Consider the following 24087-nt stretch of genomic DNA (forward strand, 5'->3'; position numbering starts at 1 on the left):
AAACAATTTTCCTTTCAGCTGAGAAAAACTCGTTTTCAATTTCAAAATCCGTTCATATTATTTGAAATCAGACAAATTAAATATTATTGCTCTCGGAATGATCATGATTAATAATATTATACATAAAATGAGTGCATAACTTGAAATAACTCAGACTTTTCTTTCCGTGTATTGATCGAAATCGTTAGTTCTTTCCCTGTACGGTAAATCTTCGGAAGCGATTTAACGTATGAGTGAACTAATTTCATGCCTGTTTTAAAATACCGTAAGATACTACTCTTTATGCTGAATTAAATTTTGTGTCTAACTCATTCTCGAACGAAAATTGACATTGATGGATTTTCCCCGTACCCTTCAATTACATTCCACTAATATATTTTTGTCGCGTTAACATATATCTTTTTTTGAATTCCAGCAATTTGGCGGCACGATCAACTAAGATACGAAATACTGAGGTTGATATTCGGAAAGAGCACATCGTAATACAGGGTGTTTCACAACTTATCCGACAAATTTTGCGACATATGCACTCTTCCGAAAGAAGTTGATTTTTCAAAAAAAAATTTAATAAAAGTCCTACAGTTATCTAGATAATATAATGAAACTGTTTAACAATTTACCTACTTATAAAAGCTGTTCAAAATTGTTTCCATTATAACTAAAACATAAACTCGCAACATACTTTCTTATTTTTTCACAAAAATCGATCGTTCTACTTCAGATCACCCACGATACAGATTAAACCTTATTTGCACGTTCTATAATTGTGAAAAAACAAAAAATTTCGGGTATTTTGTTTTTGTCAGTTGTTTGATTCAAAATTTGCTACAATAAATTATTACGGCGTGTTCTAATATTACGATGATGAACGCAAAGAACAGATATTTATTTTTCAATTTATTATAGAAACACAGGTTTTAACTTAATTTCTGTAGGACTTTAATTACATTTTTTTTATAAATCAACTTCTTTCATAACAGTGCATCTGTGGTTGAAATTTGTCGGATAAGTTGTAAAACACCCTATCAGTTTTGAAAAACTTTCCAGGTAAAGATACCAAATGAGTCTTGTAAGCGGTCGAATATTTGCACAAATACAAACCGCGGATCCCCGAAGAAAAATGATTTTTATAGTGCACTCACCTTAGTTTAGACCATCTGTTATTCTCCTCAAACGAAGTGGTTTCTTTTTGTTTTTGGTTTTTCATATCAGGATCATTATCATCCCCAAATGCGTAAGTTGGCGATTCAATCTCTTCATATCCATAATCTCTGGAGGCTTGGCTTGATTTTCTTCTCTTAAACGAAACTCTTTTTTTTGATGATGGGAAATATTCTGCTTTCTTATTCGACTCAAAATTCGCCTTGACATCCAGATTTGTTGAAGGATTGGATTTCAGACCATCCTCTTCATCGATTGTCAACTTAACTTCATTTCTGGGATCCTTTTCCTCTTCACTCCCATTTTCATAACTAGTGTCCACTGTTGCTTGGAGAGTGTTCTCTTTATCTATTTCTTCAATAAGAGACTCAAGGGGTCCTTGAATTTCATCCACCACTTTCTTTTCAAGCTGTTGGAGTTCTCCTAATTGGAAAATATTTCCTGATTCAGAGAAAGGAGTGTCCGGTATTTCTGGTATATCTAGGAGTTCATCATCAGACGACGGTGTTAATAGTATAAACTGTGGGCCTTCAAAAGATTGTGGAGTATCTATAGCACTCATATCATATTCGGTTGTGTCATCTTTTTCGATCTTCGGTGGAGGAGGACGTGCTGCGTCGAACTCTAATTGTGAAAATTGATCTGTTTGTTCTTGAGGAGGTTTGAGAGGTATGTGGATGTAAACTGGGCGTAGTTCTTCATTGTGGACTTCTTTTCTAGAAACTTCTTCGTGAAAAGCTATATCAATTTTTTCCGATCTACTATCGGTTATCGATTTCTTAGTCTTCACAAGAGGAAAATGGCATTGTTTGAGTTTTTTCAGGAGTCCAATTTTTGATAGACTTTTTCTACTGTAGCTACTGTCTATGGAACCTCTTCTTTGCTTTCCGGGTTCCGCAGATTTTGCTCTTTTTTTAAGTACACTTAATTTCGAAGTTTTACTCACTTGACTCGAAGATCCGCCCAAATTCACAGAAGAATCTTCGATGTTCTTGTAACTATCTGGCTGTGATTCTACTTTCTCAATATTCTCTAGTACTTGACGACAGACTTCAGTGTTCACGATTTGGCTCATTTTCGTCTCTTGGCAATTTCTGTCTATATCTACAGCAATTATATCAAACCCTTCTCTTTTGATACATCCTTCTTCATCGTCGAGAAATATTATAGCACTGACATCATCTTCTTGATCATTCGGTACACTGAAACCTAAGTTGATTCCATTCAGTTTCTCTGCGATCGGAGTCAATTCTGCTTCATCAAAAGAATTTTCCCCATTTTTTTCATTGTCATTTTCTTCAGTTACTTTCATTTGAACTACTGCAGGCAAATTTGGCGGTTTTTCTTCAAATTCCAAATGAGAAAACTCATCCTTCTCCCCCTCTGGAGGTTTCAGGGGGATATGTATATATAAAGGTTTCTCTGTTTCAGTTGATAAACATTGGTGTTCTGGTTTTTCTATTGGTCTCTCTGCTATTTCTGCTTCAATTTTGCTTTCCGTCCTCGTTTTAAAGACGAACTTTGGTAATCTCACCTTTTCTTTAGCATTCTTCAGCCTTCTTATCACATTAGATTTAGACAAACTTACTCTGCTGTAATTGCTTTCCATAGATAACTTTTTTTTTCTGTTTGGTTCTTCAGATTTTGCTCTCTTGGTATGTTTTTCTTGATTTTCTTTGGTGGTATTAGGAGTGGGCAGAGTGAGTGTTTCAGTACTCTCCAACTCTTGTTCCAGCCCTATGTCTTCTTTTTCCAAATATTGACTGATATTATCTGAACTGTCAGCTGATTCTACTATCGCATGTGGATCTTCAATTTGTGGTTCAATTCGCCTCCCTAATAGAATTGGACTTTCGATTACAACATATGAGCTGTCTATGCCTTCCAAACCTTTGACATCATCTTCCGTGATTTCCTTTATGTCCAGAGAATCTGATGCTGATGACGCAGATGATATTTTGCTTTTTTTGAGCCCATCCATTCTGAAAACTTCAGGATTTCTGGTTTCCTCGGATTTTTCTTTATACAGGTATGTCCAAGGATATCCTCCTCTTCTACGGGCTCTTCGGATGTCCTCCCACTTGTAGGTTTTTATCGGAACCAGTGGAATAACGTCTGGAAAAGATATATACTCAATATTCATTCAGAAAATTTTCCACACATAATGAAATATTCATTCAAACTAGGACCTCCACGAAGAGCACAATTCAACTAACAGAATAGATATAATAGTAATTTATTTATTTTTATTTTCGATGAATCTATATTCGACTACTAATTCAATTAAAAGAAATATCATTATCGATTAAAACAATTAATGCCCATTATAACACCGTGGTAATGTCACTATTAGAAGCTCTCTTTCAATGAACACGGTTAGAGGAAGGCATAATAATTTTATTTATATAAACGTTTCATCTTTTAGATCGCTGTCTCCACACAAAAATTCCTTACCAAATTAGCATGGTGGAAATGGAATTGTATAATGGAAAACATTACATTAAGAGTAGAGAATGTTCAATGTACATAAGTACCTGTTGAAGTATATTTTATTCAGAATAAAGTTTTACAATATTATAATTGACAAATTGATTGACACCTTATTTTTTTTTATTGACAAGACCTATGTATTTTGATATTAAATGAAATATACAATTATCATAGAACCAAAATAAACGAATGCTTGCTGAAAAACCTTTCCAGCTTCAACACCTTCCCTCATTGGGATATTTTGGTTAATCCCATTTTCTTTGTGAGAGTATGCAGTCTTGGTTTGAACAGAGGTTTTGTCATTAAGTCTGCCAGTTGGTCCTCTGTTGAAACTTTTTCAACTTTCAACTCTCCATCTAGAACAAGTTCACGCACAAAGAAATGTCTTATGTGTATATGTTTAGTGCGTCTGTGGAATTCTGGGTTTTGGCTCAGTCTAATAGCAGCTTCGTTGTCCACCATCAATGTTGGAACTGACTGAACACTGAGTATTTCCTTAAATAACCGCTTTAGCCATTCCATTTCTCGTGCAGCTTCACTAGCAGCCACTATTTCTGCCTCTGTTGAGGAAATTGCTACAGATGTTTGACGTTGACTAAGCCAAGATATAGCTCCACCAGCATACATGCATAAAACGCCCGAAGTGGAACGTCCTGTTTTACTATCTCCTCCATGGTCTGCATCACTGAAGGCCACTAACTCATCTCTTTCCTCTGGCTTGTAGCTAAGACCAAGATCCATTGTGCCCTTCAGATAACGAAATATCCTCTTCACTTTTATACAATCTGCATTTGTTGGATTTTCTAGCTTTCTTGATGCGATACTTACAGCATAAGCTATGTCTGGTCTTGTACTTGTCATTAAGTACATTAAAGCACCAACTGCTTCTCTATAAGGAAAGGTTCTGTTCAATTCGTCATTTTCCTTCCCTAATTGAAAACCTTCCTTTACAATTGGAGTTGTTACAGGCTTGCAGTCTAACATACCAAATCTTTCAAGAATTTTCTTAGTATAAGAAGATTGACTCATTAGAACAGTGCCGTTCTCTTCTCTCCGAATTTGGAGTCCAAGAAAATAAGATGCCGGTTTTATTGTTATTTTGAATTCTTCTTGTAAACCATTCAAAAATTCGTTTTTCATGGTATTATTGCTGCAAGCTAGTAGTCCATCATCAACATACAAAGCTAACAATAGCATGTCAGTTCTTTGTTTTTTGATAAATAAGCATGGGTCGGCATCAGATCGTTTGAATCCTAGATTTCCCAAAAAATCACTGAATCGTTTATTCCAACATCTCGGAGCTTGTTTCAATCCATACAAACTTCGTTGGAGTTTACAAACCATGCCGCTTTCATCTTCGAAACCTTCAGGTTGTTTCATGTATACCTCTTCCCCCAATTTACCATAGAGAAAGGCAGTACATACATCAAACTGTGTGAGTGACATATTTTTGCTGGCAGCTATGCTTAATAGTGACCTGATTGTTCCTCCTTTTGCCACTGGACTATAGGTTTGGTCATAATCAATCCCTTTCTTCTGGGAATATCCTTTTATAACCAACCTTGCTTTGTATTTTTCAACCGAGCCATCAGCATTCGTCTTGAGCTTGAATACCCATTTGCAAGGAATTGCCTTTTTTCCAGGTGGTAATTTTTTCAAAATCCAAGTATTATTTTCTTTTAAAGATAGTAACTCCTGCTTCATAGCTGAAATCCAGTGTTCTTTTTCATTACAAGTTATGGCATCCTTGTAATTTAAAGGTTCATGTGACTCACATATTTCTGCAGCAACTGTCATAATGAAGTCATCAAAACGTGATGGTTTTCTAATGTCCTTTCTGTCTCTTAACTGTTGTCTCATTTGTTCAGTACACTGTTCATTTTCTTCAACTACTTCATCAGGCATCACTCTTAGTTCCATATTTTGGTTATCTTCTTCAATGAACTCTTCATCTTTGTCAGTCTCATAATTTTCACCTTTTTCATCAAACTTAAAATAATCAAAAATATTTTGAATTTGAATATTTTGACTTTTATTTTGTTCAGTATTGACTATTGGTAAAATTGCACATTCATCAAAAATGACGTCCCTTGATCTTACGAGTTTCTTTTGTTCTATAGACCATATTCGATAACCATCGTCATTTTCATAACCCATAAGAATACCTTTAATAGCTTTCTTATCCATTTTCCTCCGATGCTTTTTCGGAACATGAGCATAGCAACTACTACCTATGATTCTCAAATGGCTCAATTTTGGTTTCTTATTAAACCATATTTCATAGGGAGATTTTCCTTCAACACTTGATTTACTAGTCCGATTTAGAATGTATGTTGCTGTATTGATTAATTCTGCCCAATAAGTTTGATCGAAAATTCCTTCTCTAGCGTGCATTAAAGCTCTTGCGGTTTCAACAACAGTTCGGTTCTCTCTTTCCGCACACCCGTTCTGTTGTGGCGTATATGGCATGATCAGTCTTTGTTGTATTCCATAATGGTTTAGTATTTTTCTTACTCTTATATTGCCGAACTCACCACCATTGTCTGAAATGATTTCTTTCACGCCATATCCTGCAGCTTTAACTTTCGCTAGGACAATGTTCAAATTATCTATCACTTCTGATTTGTGTTTCATGAAATATATAAAACGATACCTGCTATAATCATCCTTGAATAAGACATAATATCGATAGCCAGATTTTGATGGGTCAAATGGACCACAAACATCAGTATGTAACAGTTCACCAGGAGAGCTGGCTCGATCTCTTGTACCAAATTTAAGTACATGAGCTTTTCCATAGACACAACCTTCGCATAATTCACTATCAAGATTAACATCTAATCCCAGTTCCCTTTTCATTATTGCTTTTATATATCTCTTATGTTGATGTCCAAATCTTTCATGATATAACTGTAAAACATTATCATTATTAACTAAATTAATTTCTTTGGAATTTTCTGGCTTTAAAGACTTCATTTTAAGTTTATACAATCCTCCTGAACAATTTCTTGATCCAACAAGTATTACTTCTCCAGATAGCTTGAAATAACATTCTTCTGTTGTTGAAACGAATTCACTGTTTGGATTCTTATCTTGTGCCGACAATGTTGAAAATAAGTTTTTCTTGATACTCGGAACATACCACACTTCAGTCAGAGGAAAAACTTGTGTTCTTCCGTTTACGTTTGTTTTCACTCTGACTGTACCTTTTCCTAATGCTGGTACTGACTCTCCATTTGCTGTTGTTATTTGATGATGATTGTTAAATGGTAAATAGCTCTCAAAAACGTCACTTTGATTGGTGATGTGATTGGTTGCGCCATTATCCACGTACCAATTTTCTTTATCATTTTCACACAACAATACAACTTTTGAAACGGCTAATAATGAAACTTTGTTCTTTGCATCACTAGCTCTATCAGTTTTGTCAGGTTTTGGTGGCTTGCCATCGGCCTTCCATTTCAGGCACTGCTTTATTTTATGTCCTCGTGATTTACAGTATTTACAAAACAAATTGCTCCTTTTGTTTGCTGTATACAATACTTCCTGTTTAGTCTCGTTTCTGCTTGATAATGCTTTTTCATAAGCACACAATTGATTCGTCAAATTATCTATAGTTCTATCTTTGATTGATACGAGCATCCAACTTGACTTGAACGAGAAATAATCTGAAGGTAGAGTTTCTAATATTTTACAAATAAGCAAAATTTCAGGTAAATCACACTGACACGCATTTCCAGCACTAACTTTGTCCTTCGAAATTTCTTTTTTAAGTTTATCCCAAAGATTCTTTAGTTTCGATGTATGTGTTGCTATATCATCATCTGCTTGTCTTTCATAGCTAAAGAATTGCATGCACAGGTCATATGTTTTGTCCTCAACATTGCCATCATAAAGTCTATGCAATTCCAGCCAAATTTCTCTAGCGGATGTGAAACGCATTACTTTTTCTAAAGTTTCTTGTGTCATGTTTAGAGTTAGAACTAATAGAGCATTAGTATCGGCCTGATTGAAACAAGATAAGTCTTTCTCATACCTCTGTTTGTCATCAGTTGTAGCATCTTCTGGTAAGGATTTAGGGGCTTCCAATTTTCCTTCGATAACTTCTAAACCACCTTTAATTCCTCTTAACAAAATGCACAATTTATATTTCCAGGTTGACCAGTTTGACTTTCCCTCAAGCAAACCAATTTGTACTTTACTTGCATCCATTTTCTCAGTTTAACTCTTTTGCAATTTATAACTTCACTTTTATTCTGTTTCCAAACCACGCTCTGCTACCATGTTGAAGTATATTTTATTCAGAATAAAGTTTTACAATATTATAATTGACAAATTGATTGACACCTTATTTTTTTTTATTGACAAGACCTATGTATTTTGATATTAAATGAAATATACAATTATCATAGAACCAAAATAAACGAATGCTTGCTGAAAAACCTTTCCAGCTTCAACAGTACCTACTTAGGATATGTACAGATCGACCCTTTTAAGATGATAATGGGATTAAAATGGTGAATCAGGGCTTGTGATCAAATAATAATTGAAGAAATGTCAAAATAAAGTGCTCCTTCATTGGACAACAGTTTTCAAGGAAACCGAGATAATTGGCTACTGAATAAAATGAGCCTGAAATATTTTTGTCTTATATAGTTACCTTCTTCAAAAACAGCTCTACATTCATGATACATTCGAAATTTCTAATAGATTTTTATATCAGCTTTATCAGAATAATCTTTTGATTTTTTAAAATATCCTGGGGTTTTTTATGGCAATCCATTTCATTGGATTAAAATATGATTTGAAGGTTTACCCATTTCATGATTTGATCAGTTAGGAAATTGATTATTTGAAGATTATTAAATAGGGTATCTTTGTATCGTCTTATCAAGTTTTCACCCACAACACATATGTGAATCACATATTTAGATGTATGGAGAAATGGTCCTCTATTTTTTGAATTTATTAAAGTTGAAGTGTTATTAAGATGCTTATTATTTAAGATGCTGAATACAGATATCACATGTAACAACCCTCTTTTCAATGAATTTCTCAACTTTAAATCACCATTATAATTTACCGCATCATCAACAAAAGGTGAAATACTCTACATGGTCAAAATGATTATTGGTGAGTTGAGTTTCATCTCCAATTAACTCTGAAAAACTTCTACGTGAAAAAGCGTTCAAGATTTCAATACCAACAATTCGAGTTAGATGTGCTTATTTCATGTTTTACTAAAAAACGACTATATGCTGATTCAAATTCCTTGGCATAAGGATTACTGTTATGCCGCCCACAAACTTCGTTATTTACCATCCGTTCGAATCGCCGCGATTCGAACCGTCGCGTCGGCGTCGTTCCAAAAGCGCCAAAAACCGATGTGTGGTGAAAAATCGTCGTTCCGAATCGTCGGTTAAAATATTTGCCCGAGCCTGATTTTTGGAACGACGCGACGGTCCATCGGTTGTCGTTCCAAATCGACAGTGTGTGGGGATTCCGTTCACAATCGGCGATTATTTTTCATTAGCGGAGAGCATATCGCGTCTAGACCATAATGCCGTACTGTTTTATTTTCATTTTATTTTTTTTTCAACAATGATGGATCAGAAGACAGCTAATAAACAGTTCATTACGAATTTCATCGATTTGTACAGGCAATTTTGTGAATGAATTCTTCCATCAGTGTGTCAATAATTAATGTGGTTGAGAATGAGAAACACACTATTTCTAGTTAAAAAACTTTATTTTTATTCTGTAGGCGATCGATTTCGGTTTTCAAAAACCATCATCAGGCCAGCTGAAAATCAACAATATTTCAGACAAACACAATAACATTCCTTCATTGTAACAAATTGAGGTTATGAAAGTAATTATAGAAAAGGCAGGTGTGTGCAACGTACCGTCAATCGAAGTAAAATGTGAAAGATATCAACCATCTAATCATGAAAAATTTCGCAAAAACTATATACTCTATATATTATCGTGATTGGGATCAGGAAAGGCACAGCGTGGGATCAAATTAACCTATGGTATGGGGGTATAGGAAACGGAAAATGGAACTATCATAATCAAAAAGCAGACTTTAAAAGTATGGCGGGAAAATTCAAAATCGGTCAAATGAAAGGGGATATAAGCTTGAAGATATTCTTGGATGTACTGAAATCTAAAGTGTTGTTTAAAAGATGATTATTGTTTTTTTTCTTTTAATATTTCATATTGTTCAAGAATGGTTAATTTAAAGCAATTATTCTCAGCATGTTAAATCTCTAGGTTGTTGAAATCTGTTTTATGATTATGTTCTATAAGGTGTTCTCCAAGAGATGAATGAGGTCTATTTTTCTGGTGTTCGCTAAATCTTTTCTTCATGTTTCGGGTTGTCATACCGATATAAAAGGATTCGCAATCTGCGCATGAAATCTTATAAACTCCGCTAAATTGTTCTTTGTCAGATTTAGTCTTGCAGTTAACCAATATATTCTCTAGGGTTTTATGTCGCTTATTAGTGATGTGAAAATTATATTTCCTTAGAGTTGTACATAATTTGTGATTTAAACTCACATAAAAAGGTGTTGGAATAAAATGTCCTTTATCTAATATATGCGGGTAGATTTCTTTAATTGTCAGTTTTCTTTTTATAGATTTAAAAATGTTGTCCAAAAATTCATCTTTGTATTGGTTGTTTCTCCCAATCTGATATATGGTCTTTAACTCTTTTTTATAGTCTTCTATAGATAGGGGGACATTAAGAAGTCTCCTGAACAAAAATGTGAAGGCCGCTCTTTTCGCAGGGGGTGCATGGTAGGAATTGTAAGGGATGATCGAATCAGTCTGAGTGAGTTTTCTGTATATGTTGAAGGAGAAAACATTGTCTACATTTAAGGTCATAGTCAAGTCAAGAAAATAGATAGAATTCGATAAAGACCTCTCCAAGGAAAATTTGATCTTAAATTTGGAATTTATTAAGTCGAAAAAATCTGTGAGTTCTTGATCAGTACCTGACCACACACAAAAGATGTCATCTACGTATCTTTTCCACAAAATGATATTCTCACTACCTGGTAGTCTCATTATTTGTTTTTCTGTTTTGTCTACATATTTATCTGCGATAAGTCCACTGGATGGTAGACCCATAGGTAAACCGTCCTTCATTGAATAGATGGAACCATCAAATATGAAAAAGTTTTGCTCTGTAATCAGTTCACAAAGTTTACTAATGTTGTCTATGTCTGCACTATTTAGATTCATGTCGTTGTCAGAATTAATGTACTCAACCAGATATTCTCTGAGTAAACCAAGTGAATCAACAGCAGGGATATTAGTGTACAAATTAACAATGTCGAAAGAAACAAGAGTGTAAGTCTTATTGGGATCTAATTTAGTCACCTTAATGTGTTCTATCAACTCTAAAGAATTCTTTATTCGACGACAATATCATGAATCCAGCATTGTCGACTCGAAGCTCAAATTCTCACACCATTACTTGCTCAAATTCCTGCACACAATAGAGAATGAAACACTTATAAATAGTCTAGAAGAAGAGACCTACTTCAGAAACTATGAATCAGATCAAAAGAGACGTTTAAAACTTAAAAGACTAATTGATAACAAAAGAAATTCTCTACAAACAAGAACAGAAGAAATTAGAAACGATGCAAGTAGATCAGAACTAAATCATCATACTTTCCATGACAGATTCACCAACCTCTCTTACATAAACTTAGACGAAGATGAAATGAAGATTGTTAATTTGGGACATAAATTCTCGCCAATTCCTCGTTCACTAGATGTTTTCAAGACAGCCATTGACATCGAAGTGCAGACCAGGAACAACCCCTGTTATGATTCAATAGCAGAAGATGTAGCGAGGACCCTAGGATTTTTCAGAAATAGAAAGGTAGAGGTGTGCAACCGCGAACAACTTAAAGAGAACTTCCTTTTACAGAAAACCATTAAGAAATTACAGGAGAAAATAGTTGAAAACAACCTCATAATAACCAAGGCAGATAAGAATGCAGGTTTGGTATTATTGAATAGGGAGCTATACATTAATAAAACACTCAAATTTTTTGATGACAATGATATAATCAAAAGCAAAAATAATCCTTTTTTGAAATATTGTAATAAAGTCAATGACACCATAAAGAAAACCCTTCCAACCCTACAAAAGTTTGGCGAGACAATTCATTCTATAAAAGAGAAGAATCCTCTCCTTCCGAGATTATATAGTTTGATAAAATTGCATAAACCTGATAAAAGCATAAGACCAATAACTTCTACAATTTCCTCACCATGTCATAAAATATCTAAATTTATCAACCACCTTTTTATTAATGAACTCAAATATAGTTCAACTTATTCAATAAAGAATTCTTTAGAGTTGATAGAACACATTAAGGTGACTAAATTAGATCCCAATAAGACTTACACTCTTGTTTCTTTTGACATTGTTAATTTGTACACTAATATCCCAGTTGTTGAATCACTTGGTTTACTCAGAGAATATCTGGTTGAGTACATTAATTCTGACAACGACATGAATCTAAATAGTGCAGACATAGACAACATTAGTAAACTTTGTGAACTGATTACAGAGCAAAACTTTTTCATATTTGATGGTTCCATCTATTCAATGAAGGACGGTTTACCTATGGGTCTACCATCCAGTGGACTTATCGAAGAGAAATATGTAGACAAAACAGAAAAACAAATAATGAGATTACCAGGTAGTGAGAATATCATTTTGTGGAAAAGATACGTAGATGACATCTTTTGTGTGTGGTCAGGTACTGATCAAGAACTCATAGATTTTTTCGACTTAATAAATTCCAAATTTAAGATCAAATTTTCCTTGGAGAGGTCTTTATCGAATTCTATCAATTTTCTTGACTTGACTATGACCTTAAATGTAGACAATGTTTTCTCCTTCAACATATACAGAAAACCCACTCAGACTGATTCGATCATCCCTTACAATTCCTACCATGCACCCCCTGCAAAAAGAGCGGCCTTCACATCCTTGTTCAGGAGACTTCTTAATATCCCCCTATCTAAAGAAGACTATAAAAAAGAGTTAAAGACCATATATCAGATTGGGAGAAACAACCAATACAAAGATGAATTTTTGGACAACATTTTTAAATCTATAAAAAGAAAACTGACAATTAAAGAAATCTACCCGCATATATTAGATAAAGGACATTTTATTTCAACACCTTTTAATGTGAGTTTAAATCACAAATTATGTACAACTCTAAGGAAATATAATTTTCACATCACTAATAAGCGACATAAAACCCTAGAGAATATATTGGTTAATTGCAAGACTAAATCTGACAAAGAACAATTTAGCGGAGTTTATAAAATTTCATGCACAGATTGCGAATCCTTTTATATCGGTATGACAACCCGAAACATGAAGAAAAGATTTAGCGAACACCAGAAAAATAGACCTCATTCATCTCTTGGAGAACACCTTATAGAACATAATCATAAAACAGATTTCAACAACCTAGAGATTTTACATGCTGAGAATAATTACTTTAAATTAACCTTTCTTGAACAATATGAAATATTAAAAGAAAAAAACAATAATCATCTTTTAAATAACACTTTAGATTTCAGTACATCCAAGAATATCTTCAAGCTTATATCCCCTTTCATTTGACCGATTTTGAATTTTCCCGCCATACTTTTAAAGTCTCCTTTTTGATTATGATAGTTCCATTTTCCGTTTCCTATACCCCCATACCATAGGTTAATTTGATCCCACGCTGTGCCTTTCCTGATCCCAATCACGATAATATATAGAGGATTTGTGTTTGCGAAATTTTTCATGATTAGATGGTTGATATCTTTCACATTCTACTTCGATTGACGGTACGCTGCACACACCTGCCTTTTCTATAATTACTTTCATAACCTCAATTTGTTACAATGAAGGAATGTTATTGTGTTTGTCTGAAATATTGTTGATTTTCAGCTGGCCTGATGATGGTTTTTGAAAACCGAAATCGATCGCCTACAGAATAAAAATAAAGTTTTTTAACTAGAAATAGTGTGTTTCTCATTCTCAACCACATTGTACAGGCAATTTACAGGATTTTATAATTTTTATCCGACATAGTACCCGCGGCCGCCACTGCTAAAAGATGTTTCCCCCTTCATAATGTACAGATCCGAAAACGACTGAAAAATAACTGAGAGGATTTACCGAAGTGTTTGGGCAAAACAGGACGGCAATCAGAATCGTCGGTTCGAATCGCGGCGATACGAACGGATGGAAAAGAACGAAGTCTGTGGCCGGCTTTAGGAGGAGTTCGTATCAAGGGAATTTCTCGCTATATACCATATATATGATGATCGCGATCCGTCCGTGGATCTGGTCGCTGAATTCCCTATGCATTTTTTATAGGACTACAAATGCCGCGCACTTCTCGCCTGTTTTTGGATATTTAGCGAAATTCTTAAGATTTACTTCTGTTGAAATGTGTACTATGAACCTTTCTTAACAAGCTGAAAACGAAATTTCGAAATAAATCAGTCTAATTTTTTAATAATGGATCAATATACAGGGTGGCCATTTGAAAACGAAACAGACGAGATTACAGACGAAATAAATTTTTTCGATAGAAATGCTCGGACAGGTCGATTTCTGTTTCGAGGGGGATAACTTAAGATGTAGGTTACGGACGCATAGCGCTTCAACCCTTGCTACTACAACACTCACCCCCAATTTTTGAATAGGAAAGATGGGGTGAGTGATACCTCATTTGAAAGGTATTTTCATACTGATTTCAGCACAGTAATTGTTTTTTCATTTTATGCATTAGTTCTCGAAATATTCTTAACTAAGTATTTGAAAATGAAGTGGTGTTTTCATGGCACTTGTAGTATTTTTTTGTGAAAAATCGACATTTTGAGCTTCAAAACATACCTATTAACATGTTTATCTAAATGTCGTTGATTGAAGAATTCTGCGGTTCTATTCGCACATTGATTGTTTGCAAAAAAAAGTGAAATTATTTCCACTCGCTCTGCAATTGAATAAACCATGTCGAACAATGAATTAGAACACATACAAGTCTCGATTCAAAACTAAGAATAATTCACATCTCAAGTACCTCAAAGAACCAGTAAGCTAACTTAATGATCTGTTCGTAACAAATAAAAAATTATCGATTGTCATTTATTTGAAAAAGATATGAATTCAATAATCAACAAAATGAAAACATTATTGAAGCCAACCGAGAACACACTCCATAGTTAAGTCGGAAATCGTTTCACGAATTGGGACTGGAATATTTCTGTGGCATCATTAATGATTTGATTTTCTTACCTGGTAATCTGATAGGAGATATGTACGTATTTGGACTTTTTGGAGATTTCTATCGATCAAGTGTTACCGCATGTTATTGTAAATACTGCAAATTATATCGAAGATAATTTAGATTGAGTTTCAGCAAGATTGAGCTCCTTCGCAATACGCTTTGTTTGTTCGACATCTTGATTAAAGATTTTTATGTCAGTGGATTGGAGGAAGGAAGCCAAAGTCATGATTGTTTTGAAGATCAAAATGTCGATTTTTCACAAAAAAACACTACAAGTGCCATGAAAACACCACTTCATTTTCAAATACTTAGTTAAGAATATTTCGAGAACTAATGCATATAATGAAAAAACAATTACTGTGCTGAAATCAGTATAAAAATACTTTTCAAATGAGGTATCGCTCACCCCATCTTCCCTATTCAAAAATTGGGGGTGAGTGTTGTAGTAGCAAGGGTTGAAGCGCTATGCGTCCGTAACCTACATCTTAAGTTGTCCCCCTTCGAAACAGAAATCGACCTGTCCGAGCATTTCTATCGAAAAAATTTATTTCGTCTGTAATCTCCTCTGTTTCATTTTCAAATGGCCACCCTGTATAATTGGTCGGCAAGATCCATGGAAGTTTGTCGTAGCTTTATTTCGTTTCTTCGAAATACTTCTCGTCTGTTTTTGGATATTTAGCGAAATTCTTAAGATTTATTTGTGTTGGAATGTGTTCTATGAACCTTTCCGAACAAGCTGAAAACAAAATATCGAAATGAAATGGTTTTCTTGATAATGGATCAATATATAATTAGTCGGCAAGAGCCATGGAAGTTTGTCGTAGCTTTATTTCTTTTCTAACCTCTGAAACAAGCGTTGCTCACAGCCGTCTGTTCTAAGATGCAAAAGTAAAATTGTCAGCTTGAAATCCTTGTTGGAATATTTCAAAGAAAAGGCATATATGTATCTCTGGCGGAGCACAAACAATTATACCTAAAGGTAAGATGTCTAAAACACTGGTGTGTGCACTTGTCACTTTTTGCAAGCATCAACTTTTCGGAAAATCAGGGATATGGGATCAGTTTCGTGGCGGCGCCACCATGTCATTCGCTTCGTTCTATCCTTGTTCTACCTAAAGAAGTCGAATGATATTCCCTCATTTTATTTTGTTTTGCGTATGTCGATCAACGAGTTCAAAATATGAACTGGCACATTTTGTCAGCTGTTAAGGAATATTTGTGCTTAACAGTTCAATTTTCGTTTTAAAAACAAATCTGTCAATATTTCAACACTATGGAATAAGGGTTCGAAGAAGGATTTACTGTTCTTCTTCAAGATAATTTCCGTTTGACAACTTGAATTCGTGAGGGGGTAAAGGCTGATTCATGCTAGACCGTGTCGGGTCCGGGCCGGGACCCGGACGGGACACGGTAAAATAATTATATGAGCAATTTCAATTGACGCATCCACACTACACCGATTGGGATACGTGCAGTGCACGTGTTTTCAGAGTGGCGATCCATTGCAACGGCCCGGAGTCGGTCCCGGCCTGGCTCCGACACGGTCTAGCATGAATCAGCCTTTATTCAATATGATTTCAATAAAATATAGTTGATTGGTCAAATATCCAATATATTCAGTTGACGGAAAGGGAATATTCACTATCCTCAGGAAGAATATTCGAAGTAACAGACTCGAATAGATTTATTTATTTCTGATTCTCAATACATGCTCACACTTCACATTACGTATTTCCAATAGAGTTTCCTTGAAATATTGCTGAAGTTTCCATAAAACTTAGCTATATCGGCCCCGAATGTTCGTTCATCTGATTTGGTTCTGCTTCAAATTCCAACAACACCGAATTCTCAGCTGTAGTTCTTCATTGTCCATACAGAAAACTGAACTTACTGAACGACATGTTGAATAAATGAATGTTCTACAACCCTTTCTCGAAACTAATATATTTTCACACACCAATAATCGCTTATAAATACAACATATTCGTACACGTCGTAGGAAAGTATTCAAATTATTTTCAAATATCAATTGACAATGCTCTGTCAAATTCTAAACAGCGCTACCTACAGTGAGAAAAACGAAATTGATCCCATATCCCCACGAAATTAAAAACAAAATCGAATCAGTGAATACACCAGAGTTTTATACATCTTACCTACAGGTAAGATTATTTTTTGTGGTAAACATCAAAGATGTCATGAGTTTTATATTCTTGGTAATAGAATGTTCGTTCTATAGTTATTTGGGCTATTTCCATCATCCGGATGTTACCTTAATTTTTATAAGGAATATTTTGATTCCACTTAAGTCATTATTTCAAAGAAAATTGTTTGAAATCAGATACCTACAGTATGGATTGTTCTGCGAGACAAGGAGGTTTTTAAAGAAGAATGATGACATTGTTATAGCGATTACTGATAGAGGCAATGTTACGGTGGCCATATCAAAACTACAATATGAGAAGAAACTTATGAACATCATCAAGGACTCTAATGTTTACAAGAAATTGCCCTCAGACCCCACATCAAAGTATCAAACAAAGAACAACAGCCTTGTTAAGGAACACAAGGACCAGGAATAGGTACATCAGTTCGACTACCGCAAGACAACTGAACAATTACGAAGTTGTGTCACCTACTATTTACGGTCTGCCAAAAATTCACATGGATGGAATTCCCCTCAGACCGATCGTCTCCACCATCAAATCTCGAACAAGTGAACTTAGCAAGTTTGTTGCAGGCATCCTCAAATCAGCCTTCAAAGACTTCTTTCATACGTGGGCAGTCAAAGATTCTTTCGTTTTTGCAGAGAGGGTTAATGACATGCAGATTCCTCCAGATCATGAAATCGTGTGATTGATATGGTCAGCCTTTTCACTAATATTGCTTGGGAGGTGACAGAACAGATAATAATGACCAATTGGAGTAGTATTGAGGCCGTTCCAGATATTCCTAGGCCAAAATTCATCAAGCTATTGAAGTTTTTGTTTGACTCCAACTACTTCAAATTTTTGGTTGCCCGATGGGCAGCAACCTTAGTCCCATTTTGGCATCACTGGTGATGACGGTGCTGCTTGAATATTGCCTAGGTAAGTTATCCTTCATTACAGCATTTATGTTCCAATACGTTGATGACATCATAGCAGCCGTTCCCTCAAGTTTGAGAGAAGAACTCCTTAAGATATTCAATTCCTTCGATATACATACCCAATTCACTATAGAAGAAGAGAAAGACAGGTTTGTCCCCTTGACCAAACTGATACGCTCAGCGGGCAACGTAGTCAAGTTAGAGTGATATAGAAAACCGACCAGCTCAAGGAGATACTTCCACTTCATTTCCAGTCATGATTGGCACATGAAAATCAACGTCGTGAACAACCTAAAGAACACAGTGATAGGCCGTACATACACAGATTCCAGACAGAATTCTCTGAACAAGCTTTATGAAATCTTGAGGGACAATGGATACCCCCATGGCCTGTTGAAGAAACTGGTTTTCTGCATACATAGTAGGTAAAATACACCTGATCCCCTCGAGCAACCTCCGGCCGTACTACCGCAGCAGGGACAGGGCAAGTCCGACAAGGTAGATGTCTCACCTGTCAGCCATATAAAGTGTGACCTTTCGTCACACCAGAACGCAAAATACCTGGGCTGCCAATCGAGGGTATCCAAGGCTCACTCAGTGAAGATGAGGTGGGTTCAATGTTCGGAACCGATAATGAGAGTAGGGCGCCAGGTAAATTTCTTTCCCCAGTAAATCTGCATCGGAGATTTTAATTGCAAATCTCCAGAATGGAACAGCAGGATGGAAAACAGAAATGGCAGAAAACTGAAAGATCTCGCTGAAAAACATGAAGCTATCGTTATTGGAATTGAAGAACCAACGTACCTAGCATTCGGAAATGGATTACCAGATATAATTGATATCGCAATTGTGAAAAATATCACTAGAGAATTCTCGATAGAGACCTTGTGGGACGGAACCTCTAACCACAACCTCATCGAATTAACAATAGGAGAAAGGCCAAGAAGAGAACTAATGCAAACAAGTAAATACACCGATTGGACTAAATATAGCCATCTGATATAATCGGAGGTAACAGGAATACCAACAGTCAACACACCGGATGACCTAGAAAGAGCAGTTGATAAACTAGAAAAGAATATACTAGATGCCTACAGAAAGAGCACAAAGAAAATAACGAGACCAGCACCGATAAATCCACACGGTGATACACCCAGAGAAGTCATAGATCTCATCAGGAAAAATCGGAGACTAAGAAAAACATACAGTCTCAACAAAACAGATATAAATAAGAAGAATCTAAACCGACACAGCCAAGTTCTAAAAAATGCCCTGAAGAACATGAGAACAAATAGATGGAACAAAAGAGTTCAAGAACTAAATACTATCGATAATTCTGCATGGAAAATGCAAAAATGTCTGAGAAGAGAAAAGACTAAAATACCACCTCTCCACGGAGAAAGTGGAATGGCATGTACGAATATCGATAAAGCAGAAGCACTGGCGGACTCGATCCAAAAAGAATCTAGAATAAATTACAGACCTGATGACGATAATGATGATCTGGAAGAACTAGTTGAGAACAACGAAGAAGAAATGGACGAACCACCAGTAGACGACAAAATAGAAAAACCAACATCTCCATTCGAAATAAAGGAGATAATCAGAAGCTTGAAAAATAGAAAAGCTTCCGGAAGTGATAAAATAACGAATGTCATGTTGAAGAAATTACCTAGAAAAGGTTTAGCTGCTCTCACAAATATTGCAAACGGTATAATGAGGACTGAACACTATCCGAAAAAGTGGAAAACTGCAGAAATCATAGTGTTCAACAAACCAGGCAAAGATAAAAAATTTCCCCAAAACTACAGGCTGATAAGTTTATTGTCCGCCCTAGGAAAAGTAGTAGAAAGAGTAATCGCTAGGAGGCTTACAGAAGAAACTGAAAATCTGAATCTCATTCCAGCAGAGCAATTCGGATTCAGAAGAGATCACTCAACAGCAGAACAATTACTGAGACTCACAGAATACATAACAGAAGGATTCCAAAATAAACAAGCAACTGGTCTTGTACTACTAGATGACCTCTTTCACGTGAAAGTGGAAGGAGAAAACTCCACAACCAGATATATTGAAGCAGAGGTGCCTCAAGGGTGAGTACTTGGGCCGTTACTGTAAAACATATATATTCACGATATACCAAAATCTCTAAGGACTATGCTGACACTATACGCCGACGACACGGGAATCGCAATGAGACATCGCAAGCCAGAAATCCTAGGAGGAATATTACAAGAAGCTATAAATGAAATAAATGGAAAATAAAGCTCAACGGACAAAAGAGCCAAGCGATATTACTGCAAGAGAGGAGACTGAGAACTACAACAAATCTAGAGGTAGATGGAGAAGAAATCGAATGGAAAAACGAAGCGAAATATTTAGGTATCACCCTAGACAAAGGTCTAACTTGGAGAAGCCATATCAAACAAGCCGTTGACAAAACCAAGGCAGCGATGAATATGCTTTACCCGCTGATAGGTAGAAAGAGCCACATGTCAAATGAGACAAAATTGAAAATAATCAAAGCCGTTGCTAGAACGCAACTGACTTATGGATCAGGTGCTTGGGGCCATATACAAAGAATTGAGGCAACAGAAAACAAGCTACTACGATGTGCCATAGATGCGCCTTGGTTTTTCAGGAACAAACAGATAAATCGAGATTTGATGTGGAAAACCATCACCGAATTTATGAGGAAGAGGAAAGCTGAAAAGTTATTCGAAACAGCGAAGGAACATCCAAATGAAGAACTCAGGAGACTAGTGTACTACGATCCGGAGTAAGACAGAGGAAGAATGAGAATTTACAAAAGGAGACCGCGAGATCAATTGAGGAGAGATTAAAATGAGAACGGAAACTTATTAAAACTATACTAAGAAGAGATATCCGGAATGGACGAACATGAAAACCCTAGCACGACAATGTGCAAGAAGAAATTAACCGATCAAGAGATGAACGGTTTATAGGCAAATGTCCGGAACCAAAAAAGCAAGTTAGGTTAGGTCACCAGAATGACGTACTCTAACTAAATTAATCTATATCTCATTTCACAAGCAATAGAATACGATAATTATAGCAATACGTTAAGGTTTTACAATATAAACCGTTATCGTTAAGGAAAACAACAATATAATATGATATGCAACTTCTATAATACACTTGCGTGTCCTGAGAGTTCTCTCTCTCCGCTCCTGAATGGGGAGATGGCCTCTTCGGTATCAAATTCTATAAGGTTTCTGTTGTAACGGCTCCACTTGGACTGGATCTCACGAGTAGTTCTAGAAGGCTCGACTTGGACTGTGACTATACTAGGATTTATAGAACTTCCTACCTACACGAAGATTTCAAGGACTTTCTCTTTATACTAGGATATGTCTCCCTACACTAGCATGTCTACTAGGATACGTCTCCTTACACTAGGATTTCAAGGACTTCCTCCCTATACTAGGTCCCCAGTTCTTCGGGGGGAACTATTAAAATCTAACGTGAATCCACCAAATCTTTCCAAGCTCGAATATGCAATTAGATCAACGCAGGATGCTCCCAACTAATTCTTTTAAGTCAACGAATTTCACGGCAATAGCTGTATGAAAAAAAACTTCACGTGCCACAGCGAAGAAAGCTCTCGATCAATCCCCCTTAAGGAGATACGCCAATATAGAATTCGAATAAACCAGTTCGGCAGGAGATCACACAGATATCCGAAGATCAATCCCACAAATGGGCGATTTCAATTATCGAAAACTCCAGAAATTCCTGATGGATACCTCCAAACTTACAAAATGGCTAATTACACAGAAAACTCATCTGATGCTGTCTAACCTTCGAAATTCTGTGAGCACGGAAAACTAAAATGTCAAGATCTAACCGCACTTGACCGGTAGCGGTAAATAACAGTAGGCCGATCGCCCCACATCAACATTACCTGCAAATTCAATTCGTACCGTATTATTGATGGTATTTGAAACCGTTACAACTCTCCCCTTACGATAAAAAACAACCTCCTCCGCCGAAGGTATCCAGACATCGAAGAGCCTCCAACCACCACATTGAACGACATGAAAGAGTGAAATATATCTGACCACTGAAGGTGACCAGATATCGACAGGTCCAGCTAAATGACAAGGAAAGTACCGACTCAACTAAAAAGAAAACTAAGAAAGGGCCGAAATTTTTAGGTAATATTTTTTTTTAAGAACTAAAAAGAGAACTTCTCCGCAGCCTGAGTCGAAGACCACGGAAAAGGCGCTGGAACGGTGGTCTTCGTGGGCAAAGAGCAACGGCTCAGTGCACGACCAACCGCAAGTCTTGACTCGTCGGCAGTCCTATGGTAATTTGGTGTACACTAAATCGACTGAGGACTGGCCATGGTCGGTGTAATAGCATGCTCTTTAGGTGGAATGCTGTTGATAGTCCAAGATGTGAGTGTGGTGCAGAAGAAGAAACTATAGACCACTTGGTGAAGAGTTGTAGAATATATCGTTTTCAGGGTGGTTTCGAAGGTATTCATTCGGTTACCGATTCTTTTTTGAGTTGGGTTACTAATTTCAAAATTATTTAATGAGTAATATAAAATGCAATACACCCCTCTCGTTTTTTTCTTTCTTTTTTGTTTTCAGATTATTCTTCGTCAACCATCATAGTAGAAAGAATGGGAGGAAGTTTTTGGATTTTGTCTTATGAAGAAGATGTCCTTCAATTTCAATTATTTTCAGCTTATTCTTGAAGATTGTTTAACAATGAAAAGCTCAGCAGTTGAAGTGGATGGAGTGGAGGGATTCACCTATACTTCAATGGTATATTTTATAACATCATACATGTGAAAATAAGTAAAGTTCATTTATTTTTTGTGCATCTTCAAAGCGTCTGGCCCATGGAAAGTGTCTGGCACTTATAATATAACTTCAGAATAATATTCTTTAAAACATATAAAAAAATCAGCCATGTGAAAATAAGTAAAGTTCATATATTTTTTGTGCATCTTCAAAGTGTCTGGCAAGAGTTTTGGCCCATGGGAAGTGTCTGGCACTTATAATATAACTTCAGAATGATATTTTTTAAAACATATATAAAAATCAGCCATGTGAAAATAAGTAAAGTAACACTTATTTTTAGTCACCTTTGCCACCTGGTATCTGCCCAGGTGTCACTAGGCAGCCTACACAACTTCGCAGGTATTCAAAGCACATGAAAATCTACTGAGATCCTAAAGTTTCATCTGTGTGAAAATAAGTTATGTCTGATCGCTCTGGGATCTTGGACTATTCCGTTTATCGATATCGATTTTGATGCGAATTTGGTCTACCTTCGCTCCTGGCGGATTCGCAACGTATCTTTGTTGTTAGAGGTGACCTATCCTCCCAATTTTGATTGATAGTTTCTTTTCCGGATTATGACGTGTCCTGGGTGACACTTACCTTCCCGATTTTGAGTGCATCGCTTTTCTGGATTGTCCGTTTTGGGTTTGCCTTCGCTTCGGCGGATTTGCGACGTGTGTTGCCTGAGGCGACCTTTCTTCGACCGATTTTGAGTATCGTTAATTGCCGTAAGGCTCCCGACGAGTTATGACTCTAAGCAGGTCGTGCATGGAGCTGTGCTCTCTGCCCACGAGGACCCCTGATTTAACGTTAACTTCCTGATTTTGACTAACGATGTTTTTTTTTGTATTACCTATATATATATATATATATATATATATACTTGCCAACATAACAATACTTCCACTGGTAATCACCACAAGTGGCCTGATTGAGGTTCACCTCATGGAAAACACGACTAGGCTCGGGCTTGAAGAGAGATTGATCGAAGATGCGCAAAAGGAGGTGATTCTGTGGACCACCAGGATTGTTCGAAGATTCTTGATGAGCGAATGAGAAATGTCTTGTTCTTAAGGAACCAGCATCATCATGGCCAAACCCTATAAAGGTGTAAAAATATATATATATATATATATATATATATATATATGAACCCGTAGTGCGCTGCTACCTCCGTTAAGTTCATTGGGCGACCTGA

The 24087-nt window shown here is 36.1% G+C and overlaps 1 protein-coding gene across 3 annotated transcripts in view; it reads right to left on the reverse strand.

The window, feature by feature from the left end:
• Positions 1–24087, reverse strand: part of LOC123315586 — a 622910-nt gene that overhangs the window by 548259 nt on the left and 50564 nt on the right. For all 3 annotated transcript variants that reach the window (XM_044901350.1, XM_044901359.1, XM_044901344.1), the window contains one exon: positions 1143–3276. In XM_044901350.1, the coding sequence (XP_044757285.1) occupies positions 1143–3276 (2134 nt within the window). The remainder of the gene's footprint in view (positions 1–1142; positions 3277–24087) is intronic.

This window comes from Coccinella septempunctata, chromosome 1 (genome assembly GCF_907165205.1).
Source record: "Coccinella septempunctata chromosome 1, icCocSept1.1, whole genome shotgun sequence".
Lineage (NCBI taxonomy): Eukaryota > Metazoa > Arthropoda > Insecta > Coleoptera > Coccinellidae > Coccinella > Coccinella septempunctata.